The sequence below is a fragment of the Gadus macrocephalus genome, chromosome 9, assembly GCF_031168955.1.
Source record: "Gadus macrocephalus chromosome 9, ASM3116895v1".
NCBI classification, from domain to species: domain Eukaryota; kingdom Metazoa; phylum Chordata; class Actinopteri; order Gadiformes; family Gadidae; genus Gadus; species Gadus macrocephalus.
In genome coordinates this window covers 17,546,070-17,562,841 of record NC_082390.1, presented here as the reverse complement: position 1 = coordinate 17,562,841, position 16,772 = coordinate 17,546,070, and the positions used below count along the sequence as shown (strand labels likewise).

General features: G+C 43.7%; 1 protein-coding gene across 3 annotated transcripts; it reads right to left on the bottom strand.

The window, feature by feature from the left end:
* Positions 1 to 11,611: 11,611 nt before the first annotated feature.
* lysmd4 (LysM, putative peptidoglycan-binding, domain containing 4) lies at positions 11,612 to 16,044 on the bottom strand. 3 transcript variants are annotated; one of them, XR_009527336.1, is made up of 4 exons: positions 15,888 to 16,044; positions 14,685 to 14,964; positions 13,011 to 14,292; positions 11,612 to 12,746 (listed from the first exon to the last, which is right to left on the bottom strand). XR_009527336.1 is itself a non-coding variant. In XM_060061247.1 (3 exons), exons 2-3 carry the CDS (start codon positions 14,946 to 14,948, stop codon positions 13,699 to 13,701), a joined length of 858 nt encoding a protein of 285 aa, XP_059917230.1. In that variant the 5' UTR covers positions 14,949 to 14,964; positions 15,888 to 16,044; the 3' UTR covers positions 11,612 to 13,698. The 3 variants fall into 3 exon arrangements, 2 of the variants coding, with proteins under 2 accessions (XP_059917230.1, XP_059917231.1); XM_060061247.1 differs by having other exon boundaries at positions 11,612 to 14,292; XM_060061248.1 differs by lacking the exon at positions 15,888 to 16,044 and adding an exon at positions 15,600 to 15,867 and having other exon boundaries at positions 11,612 to 14,292.
* Positions 16,045 to 16,772: the final 728 nt, after the last annotated feature.

Here is a 16,772-nt window from a genome sequence, read left to right as displayed (position 1 = left end):
TTCGAAATTCAGGACGATTACAAAAGATCCTTAAAATGTGTGTCATGCTAAAATGATAAACGAAGAAGCACTAGAATACAAATGAAATGGATAGAATAGGTCCTTGCAAAAGACAAAATGAGATTCCCTATTATCTTTCTGTCATTAAAAACGGTTGCCTACATTTAACAAATAATTAAATCGAAAGGTTGAATTCAAACATTTAGCGTGCATACAGAAAAACATTTATCATAGCATCTCTTCAGGCATGGCTGCGTTTTCCACTGCAGGAGGAAAAAATTAGGATTAGTCTCAACCGTTACGCAATATTGGCACAGTTTGGCAAAGTTTGGCACCGCTAAACCTTAGATCGTTGACTAGGCCTACTAGTAACAATTATTTGCTAACTAGCAAACAAGAGCATAGAATAACATCATAGCAGCATGACCACACAGCACTGAAGGCTGTGGCTAATTAGCCTCTGTTGGCTGGGGCTATATCCATGGGGATGAGTCTGTTTACTAAAAAGAGGGTTGATTTCTGTATATCTAGGTCAAAGAGTTTTCTCACAAACTCCAAGCTATATATCTCCTTGTGAGTGTTCAGGGAGGAAGCTCATATGCAGAACATACATTTTTGAAGAGAGCTACCCTTTTATGTATCACTTCTTATTGATCAGAAAAATGAAAAACATCTAATTGGTTCACGGCTATCCTTCAACCTGTCAGCCATGTTTTCTTTAAAGATCAAATCGGGGTTCATCTATTTCAAAGAACAAACTCAAACTGCGAGTAATCATAGCAGTAGGTTATAGCACTATCAGGGTTGAATGATAGTGCTTTATCTATTTATGTTCACACAATTAACATAGCCAACTGTAGTGCCTACAGTTTGTTCTGCATATCGAGCGTCTAAAACACCACTTAGCGCTGCCTCCTTGTACAATCAAACACACCCACACGTACCGCGCTACACACATCACGCACAGCAGTATCGATCTTCCACTGCTTTATTATCTGAGCCCTTTGTTACCTAATATAGTAGCGCTAATCACAGCAGACTCCTTACAGGCAAGCGCTGAATGATAATGCACGGACCTCATCGATCCTCCTTCAATAAGACACCTGGGACATTGGAAGGCAATCTTTGCAACACAGTGAGGTGCTGTCAAGGGAATCTTTTATCAATCACATCACATTGACTTTTGTCTCATGCAACCTTATTCTGTTCCTCAGCAGACCGATGGAAGCGTTGCAAGAACATGGCCTTCTTTGTCCAAGGTGTCATTGAAACAGCTGTGGCAACGGCCAGGGCTATCCAACCTTGTTTTTGGTTTCCCTTCAAATCTGAATCATGGGAATGCCTGGAATGCCCAGGAATGGAATGAATACCACGTTTCAGGCTGTCATAATTACTCTTTATTTTCATTTTGGTGCGAAAACAAAAGATTCACTATTTTCAGTGAATTTGAGTGGCTAAAATGCAGGACTTATGTCGCTGGATTCTGGTGAGGTCACACTTCCTTATCTCGGAGACGATGATACGCAAAATCGGTGTCCTATTTAATTAACCTTTGTCGGAAAAACACCCCAACACAACGGCCTCCACCAGGAAGCGGCGTCCATTACGCTGGTGTGCAGGGCTTTAACACCTTGGGGGTCAGCCTGCTGCAGGGCTTGTAAACAGATCATATCGTAATGGCTCGGCCAATTGGGACGCAGCCGGAGGCAGATGTTTCAGCTCAGACCTGTCGAGGTGGTGGATGGCTGCCGACCACAGCTGTGCATTAGCATAAAGCTCATCACTAAGCCACGCTACACAACACACACACACGCACACGCGCACACACACACACACACACACACACACACACACACACACACACACACACACACACACACACACACACACACACACACACACACACACACACACACACACAGGCCCAAACAACAAATACAACAATGTCAAATTAAAAAAACATACCATATTCTAACATGCTTATATAGTAAAACCAAAGGATTATTTTACCTCAACTTTTTTGATTATATTCATATTATATTTTGCAGGCATGTCTCAATGTGTGGCTTGTTAGAAAATGATTCTTCTGGACAGATATACCAATGTCTGTATGTGTGAATGTTTCAGGATTTATTTATGTATTAATTTACTTACTTATATATAAATGAATGAGCAATACATGTAACAGCCAATTGTACATAAATCCCATTGTATCAATCATAGACATATCTTCAACCAGACTCTTGAATGAAATAGACGATGAGGGATGGAATAAAACTTAACGAAAAGAGCAAACTAGGTACCATTCCCAGGTTCCTTGTATTGTTTCTCATGGTCAAGTGATGTCTTTCTCAGCTCATAATATATTATAAAACCATCAGTAGGGATTCTTAGGGACTCAGGACTCATGGCACCCTCTACTGGCTACGGTGTCTTCCATGTCTGTGGTCACACAACACCCGTCCAAAGTCCACATGGGGAAAAGCCTCACTCACATTTCCACGGCCAGAATGCGTAGACACTGTAATTTGGTGGACCACACTTACACGGTTTCTGTCAGTACCCTGCTGTTTAACCCAACTCTGTGTTTCTGGCTCACAGACAAACCGACACATGTGACATGAAACGATGTTGGAGAACTGGTCAAACATAATGGGTTGCTATTACACCATTCCCCAACACATTCCCCTTAGACAGCAACATGAATTGGTCACATCCACGTGCATACATCATGTTGGATTCCCCCGGCATGTGATGTCAAACTACGCCCATCCGAGTCAGCACCGTCTGATGCTATCCCAGCATGCCTTGCTTCCTATCCTTCATGTATTCCTAAACACTCCTCAACCCCAAGTCAACAGCCTTTAACACGATGACAAGCCCCTGCTGTGAAAGACGCACGAGCCTGCCACTACCTCTAGTGCTGGCTGATCCAACTCAGGTCTCTCAAGACACGACAGGTAAATATTCAGAGGCACAGCGAGAACACCGCAGGCACGGCTCTGCACACCACCTTTCCTCTGACTCAGTTCAGCTGCTCTCCTGATCGCTCTCTGACTCTGTTCAGCTGCTCTTCTGATCCTCCTCTGACTCTATTCAGCTCCCGATCGTTCTCTGACTCGGTGTTCATCTGCGCTCCCCATCCACCTCTGACTCTGTGTTCGGCTACTCTCCCTATCCAGAGGCACCACTGTTGTGTCATTGGTTATAGAAGAGCCTCGCCGTGTTTGAGCCGTGAACATGACGAATAGAAAACAGGCCCAGTGAATAGCTGTGAACAATTACTAACAGTGATGGAATGCCTCTCCGCTGGTGTTTGCCGGAATCTGGATGTTTGGCCTTCGTCTGTTGAAGAATGATGAGAAAGGCCCAAACAGCCCACAAGGGTATACTTGGATTAGAGAATTGGAATTCAAGTGTTAATTAAAGTGTTTTTTCAAACACCTTTGAAAGGGGGGACAACAAGGCAAAGACACCAACACTCCCACACACACACACACACACACAAACAGATATAAAAACACCCACCCACCCACACACACACACAAACACAAACAGACTCACACGCACACACAAACAGACTCACACACACACACACACACACACACACACACACACACACACACACACACACACACACACACACACACACACACACACACACACACACACACGTAGAGGAACACACACCATACACCCAGGCACAAACACACTATGTTTTTTATCCTGCGCTGATACTTTTTAACTGCAGCAATCACTTTTGTTTAAAATTAGATTTTCTCGCCTTTTTCCTCCACATACCAAATAGATTGAGAAAGAGAAAAAAACTAGCAGCAGTGCAAAAGCTACAAATAAGTTTAAACCAAAATGATGCCTGAAGGGAAAAAGTTACACATTGCAGGTCCAAATGTTACCACAGGAAATATTTTCCCCAATATCCACAGTTTAAAATCAACTCTAATTATAGTCAATTGTGCTTGCTGTATTGATCTTTGAAACAAATGCAGTATTTTATGTTTGAAGCTTCTTTGAAGAGAAATAAGAGAGCATCTTGACTGAGCATCGATTCTATTGGACTCAAACAGAACATGAAGGGGAAGGACTTCTTCTACATTTGAAAACCACCATGGAAATCTGTATCATCACACACCATTGTTCTCCACCCAATGCGTGCCTGAAAGAAATCTGTGCAGACCTTCTGTGTGAACCTTCCCACCCGGAGAATGGATGTCTCTCAAAGATCTCCATTCCACGCTGACAAGTTTAAACAAAGCCATTCCAGCCCGCGCTGCACCTGCGGGGTCCACGTTCCTGCTCCGAGGTGTCTAGCAGGAAGAAGGTCATTTGTCTAAACACGGCTGAGATGGGTTCAGGCTGGATACCACGGCCCGGTCGGAGGGGAGTAGCGGCTAAAGAGGCACGGAGAGGTGCTCGCTTTAGTGCAAATGCATATTTATCAGAGTCACTGGTAAATTCAAATCAGCTGCTTTTCTTCCTCTGCATTTCACGGTCGGCCTACTTGTAGTTGTAGCATAGGTGACATATTACAGCAAATTCCTCTGTGCATTTCCTCTCTGTGAGCGGCATAGAAAAATAGAGAAGTAAGTATTTTAGTAATATAATTTTTCGTTATTTTTGAAGCACATTGAAAATACCCCAAGAGAAACGTTAAAAATGTCAAGAAATAAACAAAACAATAAATCAATGACAAGATATTCTAATAGATTTACTTTTTCACTGCCAGAGTTGTTGTTCATGTTATTTTCTAGGAATGAGAGAAGAGGTTGCTAGGCAACCGCAGCTATCTCTTTCCGATGACGAGATCCCCTCAGGTCTGATTCTCACTCATTGCCCTCTCAGAGCGATGGACACACACACACACGCACACGCACACACACACACACACACACACACACACACACACACACACACACACACACACACACACACACACAATAGGGAGAAAGTGTGTGAGAGATGACCTGTACTTTCCAGGGGTCTTTCTCTCCCCACACCCTTATCTGTGGAAGGCTGTTCTCACCCACTCAGGGGAGTGCTGAGAGGGGCTTCAAAAAGCCCACCTGATGGGGCTCACAGAACACCTCGGGAGCCTCTGGGGTGTCAAAGAAAACCAGATGGTGACAAAGAAGAGGCCCCTGTATCAGGGGCCCCTCGTCACTCTCTCCCCCTCTCCCTCGCTCCGTCCCTCTCTCTGGCTATCTCTCTCTGTCTCGTGTCTGTCTCACTCCTTCGCCACCCTCTCGCTGTCCCTCCGTCTCACTCTCCCTTGTTCCGTGTGTCTCTGTTTCACTCCCTCCTCACTCCTTCTCGCCCACTCAAAGTGCCGCACACAATGCACACGCAATTTGTCAAGCTCCGTTAGGAGGAACGCAACCGACTTGTGTTTAGTTGACCACATGGTTTGGCGGACTAAATAAAATATATTGTTAAAAATAAAGTCGTCTCTCGGCGGTGTTGTTAACAAGTTCCAATCGCTTTCTTTAGTCATGTGATGCAACAAGTCTTTTTAACAACAAAACTAGTCAGTTAATACAAACAAACCTTTCCCTCGCTACTTTAGTAAGAGACTATTGCACCCAGCATGCAAAAAGGAAAAAATATGTAAACCCTAACCCTAACCCTTTTATTCCATCTGTTATAAGACTCTGTAAAACATCGGTTATGAAATATTGTGCTACCAAAAATCACTTCACCTAAATAATAATAATAATAATGTGCACTTTCCACTGTACATTTGTGGCAAAGTATTTATTCTGTAGTGAGGCACCTCTTGGCCTCATTTAGGCGTGTGCATTTTTATGCCCTTATGGCATGACATTGTAACTGTGTGATTTATTTATATTTATTGTATTCATTTTATTTTGTCTTATGTATGTTTGTATTGCTGGATATTTTATACATTTTATTCTATTTATTGCATATTTTAGATTCCATGGGCTGTTATAACAAGTTAATTTCCCATGTATGGGATGAAATAAAGTTATGGCCTCGCTTCCTCGCTCCCTATTCCCTACATTGCGGCTCAAGAGAACCCAAAACTTTTAGGTTTCTAGTTGTATATTTTCTCAACTCACTTGGACAAAAAAACCGGTAAGCATAGACATACTATACAGTAGCTATACTACAGCACTCTGCAAGCTAGCATGGTATATTTACCAGGGCGTTCCACAGAGCCACAGACTGCTTTGGATTTCTACAGTCTTTGTTGTTTTCCTTTACAGACGAGAGATGAACAGATGAAGCTCCGCTACATGGTGCTCGGATAAGCAAAGAGAAAGGTCAAATGAAAAGGACGTCCTTACATGTGCGGAGGGGATTTATTTTGCCATTTCGTAGTTTGAATTAATTTAGCCTATATGTTTAGGCAATCTATAATGAAAACTCTGTATTTCATTTGTTGACTGTAAGACTGTAAGATTTAGATTGTTGTTGTTTATGCCAGATAAGAGGTTGTATCCACTACATCATAACTTGTACCCCCCTTTTATTTCTTCAAGATAATGTAGGAAAATACATGCAAACACAAGTAAGTGAATGCAGAAAGCCCATGCCCAGATTGAACATCACTGTTGAAGCTGCTGTTAGGATAGTCAGAGGATTTACAATCTTTCGGGATAATGGGTTTGCTCAGGCAAACATTCACATTTCTGGCCTTAATTTGGTCTTCACAGATCTAACAATGGTCTGACAAATATACAGGCCTAAATCCAAGGCCTGTCTTCATTAAATCCTCAAGGTTTAAGTGGAATCGTGGGGCTTATGCTGCTGTCCGCAATTGCATTTAATTGAAACTGAACAACATGATTATTAAAATAATAAAATGAAACCTCAGCCGTGATACCTCTGAATAACGTGGAATAATCAGTTTTCCAGAATACATTGAATATGCCTCCGCTAGCTCCCTTTGTTTAAATAGCTTTGGGAAATGGAGCATTTTGTTCATTTAAATGACGCTCATTAGAATACCAAAGCATGTTACTTTAAAATAGATTTTAGACACCCTAATTGTCCCAAAAAAACAGCTCCTAAGAACCGTATTCTTTTGTCATTCCAAAGCCTGAAGCCACTTTCAACCTGAGAGCCCAGACTGTGTGCCGCTCTGATGGTGTGATCCAGCGCTCGTCTTCACTCTATAGTGCTTTGAAGGTGATGATGATGATGATGATGATGATGATGATGATGATGATGAATGATCACAACAACCCTCACATGGACGTGTGCACAATTGCAAACAGCTCTGGTGAGTAAACAACCCCTCTTAAAAGTCAGCGCGCCACCAGCCCAGGAAGGTCTAGGAGAGACAGTATCGTTCTCCCGTCTGCCTGACGAATTGAGCCCCACACCGCTTGAACCCAGGTCCGTCAGAGTGTGGAGCTCGTCCAATCAGTGGGCTCACAGCTGGACGCATGCTATTTGTTTAGAATTATATTTGTATTATTATTCATATTCTTTCACTATATAATACAGCAAAGATATTATTAGATATAAATATGGTTATATTACTATTTGTACAAATAACAGATGAGGGAAACATTTGAGAGGTTCTGGTTGTATAGCTCGGTGTCCAGAAGGAAAGCTATCAGCCACAGTCAATAACAACTATGGCAATCAAATCTCCAGCAGCTGCCTGGCGTTCCTCTGCCACTATAAGTGGTAAGTCTAGTTTATTGTTTGTGAATCAACTGGCACAAAGCGTCGGGGCTGGAGCCGGCCTGCACCTGGCCTGGCACAGCTGTTCTCCCAGAGCCGGCCCCACAAAGGCTCCTGATCGTGCGGAGGTCCTGGAGAAGGAAGAACCCGGAGTGGTGAACCCTTCTACCTTGAGAGTCCAATTGGCCACTCAAGTCTGGTTTGGCTTAGAAAGGACATTGCAGCTGGACAGCATGGAGCGCCTCACAGGTAATAAGAAACAACAACTCCCAACATGCAGCGGTTGTTAGGTCATCATGACCGAGCAAACACACGACTCAACCGAAAAACAATCCATCGACTGAACGACAACTCATGGTCTAAAACAATGCTGAGGGTCTTATATAGTTTGAGAGCATTAGAGCGTTGGATAGGTGCTAACATTTAATGACAGAACTTGGGTGGTGCCGTTTCTCTTGCCCGGCTGTTGTGTGAAGGACCCCAGAGGTGCGGCTGGAATGTAAAGCAGGTGCGGCACAATTGCTTTGCGTCTGCAGCAGTGGGGGTGGAGAACAGACCCCGAGTCCCCTTCTGCAGCCCAGGCTGACACGTCATGTCAGCTGCACCTCTCCCTCTGCCTGCCTGTCTCACTGTCTGTCAGTATTTCCCACTGTCTGTCTGTCATACTGACTGTCCGTCTCTCTGCCTCTCTCACTGTCTGTCTGCCTGTCTCACAGACTGCCTGTCTCATTGTATGTCTCATTGTCTGTCAGCCTCACCTATCTCACTGTCCATCTGTCTGTCTCCCTGTTTGTCCCCCAGTATCAGTCTCACTGCAAGTCTATCTGTCTGCCTGCCTCACTGTCTGTATGTCTGTCTCACTGTCCGTCTGTTTGCCTGTCTCACCTCTGTGAGTCTGTCCACATGTGTTTCTGACTGCCTACGTGTCTGTCTCCCTGACTGACCGGCCGTCCCTCTGTCTGCCTGTCCATAATGATGTCTCTCCATTGATATAAAGTGAAATAATCACTACATTTATTAATATACTTGGTCCTTCTACTGAGGTACTATACAGGGCCCATTGTTTTGATTTAGTTATTTACAGCCATCCATCTGTTAAAAGATATTTAACTGATGCGATTAAAGATCATATCTTGGAACAGCCGTAATGTTTTGCACCGCTGCAACATTTGCCATGGATTTATACCACTCCATTCAGGCAGGGATTGCAAAGTGCAGACTCTAACTGGATGCACTCTCGGCCTGGGAAAAATTACAATTCCCCTTGCAAAAATCTCCCAGCTGCATTCCCGTGTTGCATTGAGTCTCAATACATTTGTTTTCCATAAGTTTGTTGAAGCAGCAAAATGAGAAGCCAACCCACAAGCAAGCTATAAACTCACACCCAGCCCAGCCCTGTACTATCAACCCTATGGTTTCTGAATGTTGCACTGAAATACAAGGACATTTCAAAAGTATTTTAGTTTGATTATTCATTCATTAATGTATTTATTTATGACCACTGACAACAGAATCCATGGAGGCTGCCTGGTGGGCTGGAGGGCCACAGTGCAGACAATGCAAAGCCACTGGCGTGTAACACTACTCATATTCACAGCCCACAGACAAGCAAATTGCTTCTCTGGTTCCCCGCCCGACCTGCCTGCGTCCTGAGCCACCTGCGAAAAGGACTGCGCTGGAAATTTCACTACAAATTACCCTGTGTCTGCCAAATCCCCGAGGGAGCCCAGGAAATCATACCCTGAATCCCCCTGCCCCCACAGACACACGGCGTCACACACACGCACGATTGCACACATACGCACACACACACGCACGCACACGCGCACACACATACCGCTTTTTATAGTTTAAAGCTTGTAGAGCCATGAGGGATATCTTTCATACAGTGAACTTATTATAAACACAAAAAGATAGAGGCTAATCAACTTAATGATAGCCTTCAAAACTAAAGTGGGGCGGAGAAGGCTTGAAAGCAAAAGAAAGTTCAGTGGTTTACTTTTCTCAACACCCCTTTAAAAATAAAAATAAAGTCACCCTAGTTATATGTGTTTCAAGTTCAGCTTGGTTCGGGAAACCAATCCCCCCTTTCTCTATTCTGCTAAGAAAGGGTGAAAACTGAGACCTGTTTTGCTTCAGGGGAAATTCAAAGGAAGGCGCATACCTTAGCAGTGAATAATGATCAACAGCATCGAGTCCACATTTATACTGTGAGACCACAACGCCGCCTGCTGGCCGCTCGGTGAACGACAAAGGCAACGCTGGAATGTCAGGCAGAGGGAGAGAGACAAAGACCACAAGCTAAAGAGAGGCAGAGAGAGCGAGAGAGTGAGTGAGTCAGTGGCCAATGTGCCAGAGAAATGGGTGTTGAAAGCTCTTTGGAAAAAGGATTAGGGCTGTTTACGTTGGCCAAGTGGCGCACTGCCAGCTGCTCAAGTGCGCAGTTCTTAAAGCCACAGAGCCCAGGGTTGGCCGTGTATCTTCTGACTGTAGTTTCCCTCCACCCCGACTGTACACACTCCTTTTCTGTTTTGGGGGACGTCCCCAAACATTGTCCTCCTCTTACAAAGCAGTAAACGGGTCAAATTGTCATTTTTTTTGGTGAGATAAGATATGTAACCCATATAGTCCTTCGGGCTACTCTTGTGGTTGCCGAATGTCTGATCCCACCGTGAAGCAGCTCGATACAAGGCCTACATGAGAGCTTCAGGTTGAAAAGGCAAGAGAAAAACCCAAGTCAGAGGGGTAATGGTACTGGGACAGGGCTGGGACGGAGTCAGGAGGCGCTGGCCGGACGCCCAGAGCAAAGCGGCCTGGAGCCAGATCACAGGAGGATCCTGACCGAGACGAGGAGTCTCCAGACACAGAGCAGCAACAGCAGCAGCAGCATCTAAACCAGTGGTCTCAAACTCAACTTACCTGGGGGCCGCTGGAGGTAGAGTCTGGGTCAGGCTGGGCCGCATCAAGTATTCTACAAAAAAAAGGAGCACAACTGACCCAATCAAAGTTAATGATCATAATATATATATAATTAGATCACGTTGGCTATGTAATCGCTGAGAACAGGGGACATTTCATAGTGGTTGGTGGAAACCGGGACATTTTAGCTTCCTTTGGCTTTTGTCGGGACTCGGGACACGCAACTCTGTCAAGCAATTGGGACTGTCCTGGCTAAACCGGGACATCTGGTCACCCTATCACAAGTGATAAAAAAGCGTGGCAAGCCACTCTGCGTTTGAAAACGCGCGGGCCGCACTAACACTAAACTTTGATGTCAAGTAGGGGGCCACAAAATATCATCCCACGGGCCTCAATTGGACCCCGGGCCGAGAGTTGGAGACCCCTGATCTAAACCATACCTTCTGCCCTTCCTCTTCCTCAGTCATTTTGTTAGTAGTTAACAATGCAAAGCATTTATTTTATTTCAAGAATGTGGATTGCATCAGTCTTTGAGGGATCGGACTCCGAGTTGGTGCGTGGGGGCATCAGCTAATGCAGAGTTAAGCGAGGTTTTAACCCTGTGCACACATACCTCGGCTGAGCCTCGCCAACGCCCGCTCTGCCAGGTACAGGGCTGTTTATAACCCTCCGTTACAGAGTGCCCCTCTACAGAGAGATGTGTAGGGGGGAGGGGGGCGCTGGTGTTGGTGGTTTCTGGAAGGAGCCAGGAGATATGCTGCTGGCTTCTTTCAACGAACCACCTGATCCTCCGGCCCTGACACGTCTGTAAACACGCCTCTGGTTTGCACTCCCAAGCACTGCTAACAAGTACAACTGCAAAATCTGGATACCGAACTAACGCCTTTGTTTAAACATCCAGATTTTGTTCTTTAAGGTATGTTTTAGTTTCTTTGTACTATAATTAAGTTTACACGTGTTGTTATATCAGTCTCATTAATAACAATGCTAGACTAAAGCAACATCCAAATCTAAGAATATGTCAAAAACAAGAGGAACCCATTTATTATATCCAATCACATGACACTGGTCGGCGTATTCAACACGTCTTCAGTCACTCAAGGGATTGTCCTTGCTTTTGATTGTGATCATCAAAATATAGTAAATTGAAAAGTGTGCAGAGTGTGCGTGGTGGATGGCTGATTTAGCAGCCTTACATGAACCAAGTCATACTGATTGGACTCTGGGGCTGAGTGAGGCTGCGTACCTGTTGCATGTTGAGAAAGTGTTGCAGACAACTAAATGGTGTGTAGCAATGGACCTTTGCTACAAAAGGACACAACTTTTATAAGCCACCTGCTCAATTCATCACGCCAACTAAGAGTGGCAGCCCTTAGGGGCTGTGTTACAAATGGACCTTTGCTACAAAGGACTAAACCTTTAATAAGCCACCTGTATTTTTCAAGATATCATTCACAATCTATGATGGGTGGTTTGATCTCAATCTTCAGATTTGATGTGTAAGACACTTATGCCTATCGATGCGATGTCCAGCTAAAACTGTTACCTGCAATTTATTTGCCGCCATCTAATGGCGAGTAGTGGCACTGTAAAGATTATAATAAAAGTGGCACTTGCTGAAAAAAAAAAAAAAAACTGAAAGAACAAAAAGGTAAAAAAATATACAACTCATAAATAAATATTAATTAAATTCCAATTAAAAATGTACAGTACTTTAAGTGAGTAATATTAGATTACATTAATATTGCTAAATGAAAAGTATTAGTAAATTATACCCTTCTTATTAATACAATTATTTAAATGTGTTTAAAAGGTTTAAGGCACTTTAAAAAACATAGCTCCCCATCCGCACCCAAATACATTCATTAATTGTTACGAAATGTTATGATTATCCTATTTAATTATTAAATCACTTGCAAGGACAAATTTGCATGTACTTTGTTAAAACAAGACACAGTTGGCAGTGCAGAAAAGTACAGTATGAAAAATCCATAAGGCACAAATATTGCAACTGTAAAACATATTCAAAAACACTTCAGTAGCTTTTTGTTACAGCAACAGGCTGCTAACACACCATGATCAACACAGACCCATTGAGACGCAAGATACAGTGAGGCAGTGATAGCTTCCATCCATAAGTCATCTCATCTTGACCCCTTGTGTCACTGACTGAACGCACACGCTGGTTATGCACTGGTAGTGTCCGTCTCTACCTCTATATCGGCACGGTTTTAACGGTACTACGACTCTTATCGATACTGCTCATCGATGCGGTACTTTAACGGTACTCATATCGGTTATTCTTTTGACTGAGTCATCGAATTTATTCTCAAAATATAATAGAAAAAATATGATTCATCAAACTATTCAGAGTTAGATACAATTTACAAAATCCACCTTCAAGATGTAAATGTAGGTACATTGTGCCGTTAATGTCACATGACAACAATAAATAACCTAACCCGTTGTTTCGGATCGAAATTTAACACTAATAAATATAATGCAGGATTTTCTATTGACTGTATTTAACTGTGCCGTATTAATAGTTTGAGCACTTCAGATATAAGTTATGAATGCCACCATAGATAAACAATAATCGTGCTAATTATGATTAATCATTAACTCTTGTTTGCATCATTAATTTAACAAATTTTTAAAACTTCTCTACATATACGAGGGACACTTTCACTAAATGTTCTGCATATTGCTTGTGTTTTACACTCTTACATGAAAAGACTTATTTCCCTCATTGTCTTCTGTGTGTGTGTTTGTGTGCGTGCCGCAGGGTGTTGCTGTGTGTAGCGACAAGCTACAGGCTAGCTGCCCCGTCCTGGCTCGAACAGGTGCTCCGAGAGAGAGAGATCTCTTTTGGATTGGGAAAAGAAAAAATGCATCATAGACAAATGTTTAAATCATAATGCCTAATAGAAACAGAGTTGTTGAGAAAAAAATCAATAATCTATTTTCTTAATATCTTGAGAACCGAGAGCAGAACCGATAACGTCTGAGCTTATCGATACCACGATCTTTAGTTGTTTATACTACGCTGCCGGTATAATACCACGTTTCGAGTCCCCATCCCTAGCTACAGCCACGTTACCCTTCCTCCTAAGAGACCAAGGGGGACCAGTGTCCCCGAGACTGGACCGTGGCCCCGAGTGTGGACCCCGTGACCCCGAGACCAGACCCCGTGCTTCCCGCGGACGTGTTCGCCACGCCGCTCGTCTCGTGTCCCTCACCGCTTGCTTTGGTCTTTAGATAAACAGCATAGAAGATGGGCAGGACGACCCCGATCAGCAGCATGGCGACCACCAGGTTCCACCACTGGAGGCCCCAGGCCCCGCCCTGGCCCGCCGCCGCCACGCGCCGCCCGCCGACCCCCGACCTCGCAGACAGATCCGACGCGGGATGGGGGAAAATGTCCCCGCGGTGGTCGCTGCTCTGGATCAGCTTCTCGATGTCGTGGTCCACGTCTTTGAAGAAGTCCGAGACCTCCTGTAGACGGGGTGGAGCCCGGGCCTTGCCGTCCTGATGGGGCGGCGAGGCGCCCGGCGGAGGACTCTGGGTTTCTCTCTGAGGGCCGCTCAGGTCTGTGTAGGCCTCCGTTAGGAAGCTGTGCTTTGGAACTGGGATCTTGATGGATTTCAAAGCAAACAAATCTTGATCGTGGAAAAGGCCGTTCACACGCTTGATGTCGGCCACCTGTTGGATTTGATTTAACGAAAAACAACAACATTTTTAAATGTTCAAGATATTTATATAACCCTCTAGACCACTTTGTGACTCACTCAAATGTTAATAGTAGGTCTCTAGGTCCCACAAGAATCCATTGAAAACAGTGACTGAATGGGATGTTTTGGAAGATGTGCCATGTGTGATCCATATGAATGCACTTTTCGCAGCCAGGATGAAATAAACATTTCAATCCCCGAAACGACAATAAAACACTGACTTCAAACATGGCTGGGTTAAATCAAAATGGGTGGGAAAAACTGGGTCAAACACTGCTCTTACTGCAGTGTATGTATTGTGTCACAAACAGGGTCAGATGAAGCTTAGTGACGAGAGAACAATCAATAGTTCTCCTACCCTACCTTTACACCGTATTGCAGCGCCAGCTTGTTGAGATTGTCCCCCTCCTGCAGCTCTCGCTCCAGCAGCTGAACGCGGTCCAGTCGGTCCTGCTCAGAGTGGACCAGAGGGCTGAGCTCAATGACGTTCAGGTCCTCGCACTGCTCCTCCTCTGAGGAGTCGGGCTCTGCTCGCTGTCTCCTGAACATGTACACCTGGCCGTCGGCGCTGGCGTGGACGTCTACGGGGGCCTGGAAGGCTTGGGCAGCAGGCTCAACCCGCCGCATCCTTCAAACCTATAGCCTACAGGGAGCGTAACAGGCGCATGGTTTTATCAAGCCTTTCTAAAGGCTCATAGGTTGGAAGTGCAAATTGCATTTATTCATGTCTTGTCAAGCCGTGCTGCAGTTTATCTGACCAGTCCCTTCTAAAACTCTCCTGCGTTATGCAGGCCCAGTGAATCACCATGTACTGCGTTGATACAGACCCAACTAGCACCCAACGATGTAATCAACCACCAGGTAATGTGTAGCAGACGTTTAAACAATTTGATGCTATGAAAAGGATGACACCACACCGTTGGGCCTCCTCTGTCGAGCCCAACTTAATAACAAAAAATATATATTGGAGAGTATGTCACTATTAAATACGATCAGATAAGAGAATATACTTTAATCAATAAACGGTGTTACAATGGTTCTCCCGCTGGGCGTATGAATGTCGTTTTTGTCAGGCTGAGTCACTATTTTTAGCAGGCTGCCAAACATGAACTTGTTGGCCTTTGAATCCGATGACCGCCACTGGGACTAGCCCACCCAAAAACAGTGACAACGAATGTGTTAAATAAGTAATATTTACATAATAGAAGTACAATATAAACATGCTGTATATATATTTTGACAATGTGTATATTTCTGAACCGCATGAAGTAGGGTTACCAGTTGAGACCAACAGATGAGACACCAAACCCCTTCCTCCAACTCCCCTAGTATACTAACCTCAAGCACTGTGTTGCCAGATAGGACAGATTTCCCGCCCAATCTTAGTGGCAACACTGGCTGCAGCGCGTTGCAGAGAGTGTTGCCAGATTGGGCGGGAAATCTGTTGTAATCTGGCAACACCTGGGCTGGCGATCATGTCAGAGAGACAGCTATGGTAGCTAACCAACAGTGTAAATCCTTTTTGAATGTATATTAGTCCTGCGAACGATGCATGATACTACTTACAGACTTCCAAATAGTTTCAGTCAACCCATGTACCATTCCACACGTGTATGTGGTCTGACCATTGAGACTGCAACAAACCAGCGTCGCTACAGAAAGTACCAGTAGTTGCTTGTCTAGTGTTTTGCTAACGAATTATTCTTCCTTTAATGGTGCGCTACGAATGAGGGTGCATTACCGCCACCTGCTGACAAGGGGGGTGTACTTCAATAATAATATCGTAACCACGTAGGCGTATCATGGTGTAGCGGACATACAAGTATTGCAAATTATTATAAATCATCAATTATTAATACATTTGTATATTTGTAAATACACTATGTCTCCTATTCAGAGGCTGAACAATAAATAATTAACATGCAATAAAAAAACATACAATTAAATTGTCATGTCAGAACCACATTGCCTTCTGACAAAACTTTTATATTTAAAGCATACAGAAAGAGGTAGGCAAGAAAGTAATGAAAGGAACTATCGGGATCTTCACTTGTTTAGACTATGCACTATTTCCCTAAATGAACCACTAGATGGGGCTATGGGTCTTTAAAACTACTATATCTTTGAAACTTAAACAAATGTATGTGCTGTTCTTTCTAAAACAAATACTTACTTATTACTTCTAAAATAATACAAATAATTTACTTGATTTACATAATCAACATATATAAAAATGTGTACAATATAAAGATAAACTGAGAAGAAATGTGTTGTTGGCAATATCTACTCATAGACTTACCAACTATACGTTACCTAACAGTTGACTGTAGACCAGTTGACAAAGACCATGTTACAATTCAAATATAAAAGTATGTATAAAAATCAAGCCTATGGCTCAAAAAACGAATGCATAAATAAACCCCCTCACCGACTTTATGGCGAGCAAATGAA